We start from the raw sequence: 8,787 nt of genomic DNA on the forward strand, positions 1-8,787 counted from the left end.
AAACTTTAAAATTATGGACACGTGAAAGAGATGTGCGCTTTTTGAGGAGAGAAGTAAGCGAAAATGAGATTTGCGATCAATTGGGTGGATTTTTTTATATTCAATGGACTATTATGATTGATTTTAAATGTGAGGGATTAAAATTTTTTTTTTTTGAAAGTGTAAATAACCAATTTGGCAAATTTCCCTTTCTTTTTTGGTTCAATATATTGGGGAAAGATATTTAGATATGGAACTTGTTACCACCTACAATGAAGTAAGCATCCAACGACTGAGCTACCAGTTCAATAGCCCGTTGTCTCAGATAAGGTCATCCTAAAGGTATGCACCATTACAGCATTGTGGACTGTCAGTTGCATTGAATACTTCATTTGTTTCTTTATCACAATGACGAAAATTTCCTTATAAATATTCCGTAGTCAACATGGTTCAGGAATTTGATCAACTGCTGATACTTAAAAGAATGTCAGAAGAGAGTGAACACATGATAATAAGTCGAGTAACTCGTACATACTGCCTGTTGTAGACACTGAAGAAGCTGCAGTTTTAGAATACAAAATAGACCAAAACACCACACGAAACAGAAATAGCTTCATGGGGATCTCCAAAATTTGTTTACCACCCTATTCCAGTATTCCACATAATTTATCAGCCCAAGGATTAAACAAGTATTGGTGTGCAAGGTGAGGAGGGTTGGGTTGGATGGTAAGGGTGGAGGGATTGTAAGTAGATGGTTCTAGATTCAAGACCTCCCACTTATCCAAAAAAAAAGAAAAAGTACTGGTATGCAAACAGCAAATCTTCATAGATTACTGCAACAGTTTATGAAATGACTGTTTCATTAACAGCCACCAAGCAGTTTATTTATCTAATCTCCATTATCTTCTAGTAGGCCAAAAGTACTAGAAATACATCCTTCCTGAAAAAGGGGGAAAAGGACCTTAAATTACCATTTTACACAACTAAACAGAGTCATAACCCCAGGAGAGCAAGATTGGAGATGAGAACTTACAGTGTGCTACATAGATCAAGTTCACCTTGAGGTGCAAATGCTGCTGAAATCAACTACTGTCCTTGGGTCAGGACATGATACCATTTCTTGAGATTACCCCTGCTGAGAGCTGACGGCATACCTTAAAATGTCACCACCAGCAACATCAATGAATAAAATTGAGCCTCACATTACACTAATATTTTACGCATCTGCTACTGACAGCTCTTTTGATTGTGACGTCTTTGTTTTACAAGAAGATAAACAAAAGCAAAAGTATTCTACAAAATGAAGAAACAAAATTTACATCTGCAATATAAGCATAAGAAAAAATGTAACGTGAGATAATTAGCAGAGGCTACAAGTCAAAAGATGTCCATAGAGAACCAAAAAGGCTGAGCAGATTTGTCATAATTAACAATTGGAGAAGCTAGCTAGTATAATTATTATGTAATTGTTAATGAAAATATAATATTCAAATCAAAAGCTTACAATTGCTTATGGCCGATATATTTCATACTTAATTCCCCTCATAAGTTTCCCAAACTATTGAAGATCTATAAATCAAAAGATTGCTGCTAGAGTTCCATGATTTTATTTTGTAATCTTAATAGGAAATGTTCTTACCACAGCACAACAGTCTCTTTATTCATACTTAAAGACCTATTCTGCTTTAAAGCTAGTTTAATTCATTGCAAAAGCTGGCTATATCACCCTATGCTCCCCCATCTCCAACCACCTCCCCCCTCCCCCCCCCAAAAAAAAAAAAAAAACTCCTCTTTCTGATAACCGAACAATACGATTTCTAAATCAATTGCCTTCAAATAAACTGCATATTTCTCTTTCATGCCTCTATGCATATAGATAACGGTCTTACTATTCCACCTCTTTGATCCTACGGTCTTACTACTGATGTTCTTTGGTTCAGAAAAAATATAATTGATTTAAAATGATATGTACACTTGCAGATCCAAAACCATATACAGATCCATTTAGAGAAGTATATCAGTTTAATCTATCATTAGATTCTTCAAATGACACCTGCAAAAAACTCTCACTAGATAATTAGTATAGCTGACTATTAAGACTATACAACAACCTATAATCTTAACTATGAGCAGCAGAAGCATCAGCAGTTACTAAATAAAACTGGAAGGATGACAAAATTTTACCTTATAAGAGCTAGGAAAATTTAAACTTTGCAATGGAAGATTTAAATTAATTTAGGGTACAGAAGAATCTCAAACAAGTAGTAGGAGGAGAATGGTTCAACCTTTTAAAGACTTCAGAAGAGTCACTTCAAAGCTTAACCATTTGGATCATATTTACTTTGCCCATCATGATTCTCAGTATCCCTCAATAAGTTGATAAAGTTGGATAATACAACCAAATCATTACAACAATTTCTCCCAGAGAGCCACTTGTCCTCAATTTGTACATCAACATCCCTGAAATAAAACAATTCAGGTGCACCATGTTTTAAAGTTGACAACAATAATAAACTGAAAGGACATCAGGATTGGAGAAGGGAGAGGGCTTAGTCATTCCTAAAGGAGTATAATTGAAAACAAAAAAGTAAAACAAGCAACCTCTTCAGGGAAAGGACTTGATAGTTTTTTCTTAAATGATCGGCATACTTCATAAGGGCATCTTGGGCATATGCTCTGCCTACAGTTCTTACAGCTGCAGCACTTAGTAGATTTTCAAGAGACCCATGCTTTTTCAAGAGCTTTAAAGCAGTCTTTCGACCAAAACCTGGAACAAAATGTTGAATTCCAGGAACACCATCAACTTCATCACCCAAGAAGCATCCTGTGTAACAGTAGCTTCAGGAAGTTACAAGTAAAAATAAATAAATAATGAAAACTAAAAAGAAATGATGAAGCATTATTTGTCAAGGAACAAATCTTCATGATTTGGGCTGAGAAATAAAACAAAAAATAGTTGAATCTCTTCCAGAAATAGTATTTTCATGATCAAGTAATGTTCTGCATATCCTGGATCACCGAAATACTGTTTGTGGAAGAGGCTCAACTCTAATAATATCTGTTCATTTCTCAACATAAAATAACTTTTTGTTTATCCGTTAGGTACTTATGAATAATGACCAGAATATGGGTGGTCATATGACTGAGATAAGTTTGGAAAACAGAAGTAAAAAGTTGTCATGATACAGTCAAATAAAACATATATGCTTCCTTTTATAATTTTACTTGAATAGTAATTACAAGTTTGATGCCTTTCCAAGTTTTTTTTTGTTGAAATCAATCATTTAAAGAGTCAATTATGATATGCAAACTTCCCAAAACAGGAAAAGGCAAAAGGTGAAAGTATTTGGTTAATTAGAACCAGCAAGCTCCTCTGTGGAAAGGAGTACGCCAACAAAATTAGACTGTTTCCTTCATAAGCCTCAAAATCATCATTTGTTACATCTGGATCAGTATTATTATCTCCATGTTTAGTTAAACCAATGTTTCAACATGCTTTCCAATAAGCATTACAGACAGATTTGTCACTAAAGAAGCATCAGAAAGGGAATCCAAAAAATTACAACAGGGGATGTAAAACTTCAGCATACAGTGTTAGCACTAGATTCAGAACAAAAAGCACATTAATCATGAAAAAATAGTGTAAAAACTATCAATTATAGGATACATTAAAAAACTCACATCCTGCATTTGGGAAAAAGAAAGTGCTTTGGGAATGATTTCAGTGTATATATTACTGATTGAATAAGAAAATGGGTTCTGAATTAGTTACAATTTACCAAGTTGAAGGTAAAAATGAGACTCTTGCGGTGCATATATTTCATTCTGAATTGCGTTAAAGTACAGAAGCTTACTGCACAAAAAAAAATAAGAGGAGGTATAGCTTTGATTTGCCACTGTTTGAAAGATATAACCTGCTTTTGTTCCCAGAGTAAGACATGATGCGAGAATCAAACTGCAAGAGACAGTACCTAAGCTCCAGCAATACAGAACCTATGGAAGAGTAGCATTTGCAAGAGAACCAAAAAAAATTAAAAACTTACTCAGACTTAAATCAGATTGCGGATCACAAGTGTACTGGGCTATGTAGTGGTTTAGGGTATAAAATGACCATCTATTGCACTTTGGCATGGGCATTACAATTTGTACATCTTGTGATAACAGTTGCCTGAAATCTTTGTCAGGAGAGGCAACAACAGCTTGGTATCCTCTTGATATAACTTGTTCTACCAGGGTGGCTATAACATCATCAGCTTCATGCGCCTCAATTTTCACAACCTGCATATCATGTCTAAACGAACCTAAGTACTCAGCGCAGACGCAGCAATTTAACTGATCTGAGCCTTGTCAAGATTCTATAACTAAAGGAAATTATCACTGCCTGGAGGTGCTAAAGATCTAATAATAGGCAACAAAACAATATTTCAGAACTCATGATATTTGGCTGTCAATGTGGCTGAACGGATAGGTCTCAGAAGTTCATAAGTTGGAAGGACTTATTTTTAAGGCACACCATATTCTGCAAAATCATCTGATCTAAATAGGTGTGGAGTGGAAATATGAAACCCAGACAAGCAAAAGCATAAATACGGGCAGGTGACCAAAGCATCAGTTAACCAACTCTATAGTTCCATCTTGCTGTCAATCAATATAATAGTAAGATGGATGGGATGGCCACAGCTGGTGGTTAGATTGTGAAATATAAAATCTTCAGATCATCAAAAATACAAATGATCATGGTCCTGGATATGCATACATGTGTGTATCTAAAGATATTTAATCAGCAAAAGTGAGACATGGTAACATGGAAGAACATATTTCTAATGTTATCGATGCAATCTATGAGCCAAGAGCTCAGGAAGGCATCTAATTCTTTTCCATTCTTTGACCTGGAGAAAGCACGTGGAAAAGCATCAGACTGAAGAGCAGAACACTGATATGGAATCCCAGGGTGGAAGGTATTATTCTCCATTCTTCCATTTTATTCCCAAGCAAGGAGCTTGGGGTGATCATTTTCTTTCAGGAAAAATCTTTTAATTTTCAAGTTTTTCATCAGTAAGTTAAAGGTTCTGTTTCCCTGAAAACACAAGGATCATACTTTTCTTAAATAAATCTATAGTATTTTGGATCGGATTACTGAATTTGAGTATCAAAAGGAATATTAACAAGGTGAAATAGACATTCAAATTTAGGTACAAAACCTTTATGTTAGGTTAATGATATGATAAATACTGTCTTGTATAACCGCTTAAGTTTTAGAAGAGTAAATTGTTCAACAATGCACACTCCTCAAATGCTGAAAACAAATATCCTTTTTCTGAAGTGACTAAAAATTCAGATATTTAAATTCAAGGAGTCCGAAAGAATCAGAAGATCAACTGACAGGCACATTGCAACCGTGAAGAACATTCAAGACGAGCTTATGTGATCTCCCAATTCTATTCCTTGGAAATCTTCCTAATGAAGAAAAATGCTGTGAAACTCTCCTTCTATTTGCCTTATACGAAGGCAAGATCTGTTTACGGTACTCATTTCCTCTTTCTCCATCCACAACCTGCAAAGAAATTCATTCAAGGACCAGAGACGAGTCAATGTTCACAGCAACTTTTTTTTCTCAAAAGCTAGAATCACAATTTCAAGAGGTAAATCATATGAAAATTTACAGAGAATCTCAACTGCCACCTCCACCCTCCTTCACCAACCACTCCATCCTTTCCACCCTCGAGAGATGAAAAAATGTTCAATGCAACACAGACTATAACCCTGAGTGCTGTCCCTTTGAAATAAATCATGTCCTAAATTTAACATCTATATTAAAAGCTAAAACTATTACAATTCTTAAGCATGAATATTGTCATGTTACATGCCATGGCAACTAAATCAGTATTTCCACATTAACAGAAAGTAGAGTAAGCTGAATGACCATGCTTCCCATGTTTATGTCATCATGGTTGGTGAAACCCCCACAATTTCACCAGTTGAGTATGTCAACATGACAAAGCAAGGCATTATTTACAAAATAAGGAAAAGTAACATGCAATTCTTGATTGACCTCAGAAAAAACCCATCTGTTTCATTTTTTCTACTTTTGTAACAAACAACAAAGAGAATACTGAATACTAGGTCACTGAAAACAGGTGAAAGAAAATCGAATGGCAAAGTGCCAGCTCTCTGTCCCTTCCACACAACATTCCTCAAACAGCCTCCTGCTTTCCACACAAAGCCTAAATTTTGTCTGTTGTAATTCCTAACAAATTGCTTTCCAAGAAAAACTGATTGCTTTTATGCAAAAATTCCGACCATTGTCCCTCAGAGATAACTTCCCAGGCAAACAACCAGACAGAGTACTCTATCATGTGAAGCTGAAACGAACCTAATAAATACACTTCATGATATCTAAACTGTTAAAAATTTCAATCAATGGAGTTAACAAAATGAATACCAAACTAAAACTAAAATCATTAAACAGCATTAAACAGTCCCACTTTTGAAAATTTAACTTTAAGAAATATGTCCCTGGAGCTTCTAACATGAGTAAGTTCTGAAAAACATTAAACCGAGAGAGAGAGAGAGAGAGAGAGAGAGAGAGAGAGAAGTAACACCACTAAATTATGTGGTCAGAAGTTTATTGGTAGGAACTCCTTTTCTTTCTCATCGGCAGGTGAATGAGCAGTTTGTTAGGGAATTAGCATGCAAATTGCTTATTCCGGAGTTCTGCATCAAGCAAGAGAAAGAAAACAAATGGAACATCTTCAACTACAGGGCTCAATTTTTCATTCTCTGCACATGTAGGGTGAAAACGAAACAAAAGATAAATGCTACTTAATGACACATATATAATAGAGGAGTTCACCCTTATAGAAACAATTATTTTGAACCAAAAATAGGTTTAACATGTAAAATCAGGCAGCGGTTCTTTCCTTCCCAAAATTTGTATTATGGTAAAGTTCAGCTCCTCCAATTTCCCGAATCCTAAAAACCATTAACTTTTTTATTTTCTTATTTCTTTTTTCTGATTTTCACCAGCCTCATAGAAGTTCTCTTTTCCTCTCTCCAAAAGTTCCAAATATAGTGCAAGGAAGAGAAGGCTGAAGACCAGTCTGAAGCACCATTTAACCTCGTACTCTCAGTAGACAATTCCCCTCACCTTACAATCAACACGAAATCCGAAAACCAAAATTATGGAAATCATCAAATGAGCTCTAATAAAATTCTCAATTAAGGCATTCAGTTCATCGAAACAACATTAACGGGTAGTATTTTGATTTCAACGGGACATTCCCACGGCTCCAAATTCCTTCATTTCCACCATTTTCCATGACTCGATAAACTGCATTACTTTAACCTAAATGATGAAAAGAACTCATTTACACACAAATAAGTTCCATTATCCTACTCAAATTTATTCATTAATTCATGCATATGGAATTAATCTTAATCAAGAAACAGAGAGAAACGGAGAAGGAGATAGAAATTACAGCAATGACAGGATCAGAGAGGCTGACTTGGGAGAAGAAAAGGAAAATCCAATGAGCAAAAGAGTGTAAACTGCGAGTGTTCCCTTGGTAACAAAGAGCATTCACATCCAAGAAAAAAACCCTCTTCTTCTTCATCCTTTTCTCCTTCTGAATTGACTGTGAATCTGAAGTTCTGGCATCTGCCCCATTAGTTTCTTCACAAGCATCAGGTGGGTTTTTATCAGAAACTGAAGATGACGATGATAGAAGGGAACTACAAATACTGAGCTTCTGAGGTTTCAGTTTTGGTTTGGTTCTTGGCTTTGCAGCTGAAATTGATAAGCTAGTGCAAGTACCGAAAGGGTAATCAGCATTGGACAAAGTAACAAGAAAATGGCGACGATGATAGAGATTGTTGGCTTGAATTTGAGAAGCCATCAAAGTAAAAACTGATGGCTTCTTTTCTAACCAAGGTCGAGTTTTTGCAGGAATAGTCGAAGGTGACGGGGAATTTGGACAGTCAGCTCATTTTTTGGAGTGGCTGTGACATACAGGAATGGGTTTGGTTTTATATTTATCATCATTTATCTAATTTAGTATACTTATTTACCCTATTTCAGAATCTGAAACATAAGTAAATGTACTTTTAAATTGGATTAATTCCACTTTGTACCCCCAAAATTTGGGCAATAACCCACTTTAGTCCCTAAACTTCAAAATGGGACACTTAAATCCCTAAACTTATAAATACTTCCCAATTGAGGAAAATCATTGACAGAATCGTGAACGCCGTTAGTGGTCGAAGAGCGTGGCAAACACTAGCATTTGATCGAGGGCAACAATGAATTTTCATTGAAAAACCACATATATAGATTAAAAAAAGGTGGTGAACTATGGAGGGAAAGTTTCCCTCGGTGCAACTGGTGCACACATAAGGTAACATACTTGGCCCGATCCAAATCATAAAAGGGCATCGATGTTCTCTATGCTGCAAATAGAGACCCAAGTGGTCATTCTGCAAGCCCGAATATAGGAAGAAGAAATGGAGAACCCAAAACTTCATTCAACAAACAAGGAGAGATTGTGAGGACCCGAAAGTTATCACATTTCATTTATTTATTTTTATATTACTTGCCTTAAATTCTTGGTTGCTTTAATGGTTAAGTCATAATTTTTATCCTTTTAACTTATTTAATTTGGTACATGTTGAGTTTTGTAGTGTATTATGCAAGTATGACCAACTAGTAAGGTGTGTGCAATAAATTTAGTAGACAAGAAGGAGTTGCGTGCAAAAGGGATTATGTGACAAGAAGTGTTAAGAATTAATTGGAAGAACATTAGATATTTTGGT

General features: G+C 35.5%; 1 protein-coding gene across 2 annotated transcripts; it reads right to left on the reverse strand.

Annotated features, from left to right (window-relative positions):
* Positions 1-587: 587 nt before the first annotated feature.
* On the reverse strand, positions 588-7,948 carry LOC113750226 (DNA polymerase I). 2 transcript variants are annotated; one of them, XM_027294211.1, is made up of 7 exons: positions 7,458-7,948; positions 5,363-5,533; positions 4,023-4,257; positions 2,581-2,746; positions 2,265-2,439; positions 1,013-1,133; positions 588-919 (listed from the first exon to the last, which is right to left on the reverse strand). In XM_027294211.1, the coding sequence occupies exons 1-5, from the start codon at positions 7,872-7,874 to the stop codon at positions 2,298-2,300; spliced, it is 1,131 nt and encodes a 376-aa protein (XP_027150012.1). In that variant the 5' UTR covers positions 7,875-7,948; the 3' UTR covers positions 588-919; positions 1,013-1,133; positions 2,265-2,297. The 2 variants fall into 2 exon arrangements, with proteins under 2 accessions (XP_027150012.1, XP_027150011.1); XM_027294210.1 differs by having other exon boundaries at positions 2,581-2,803.
* Positions 7,949-8,787: the final 839 nt, after the last annotated feature.

Source organism: Coffea eugenioides, chromosome 10, assembly GCF_003713205.1.
Source record: "Coffea eugenioides isolate CCC68of chromosome 10, Ceug_1.0, whole genome shotgun sequence".
Taxonomy (NCBI): domain Eukaryota; kingdom Viridiplantae; phylum Streptophyta; class Magnoliopsida; order Gentianales; family Rubiaceae; genus Coffea; species Coffea eugenioides.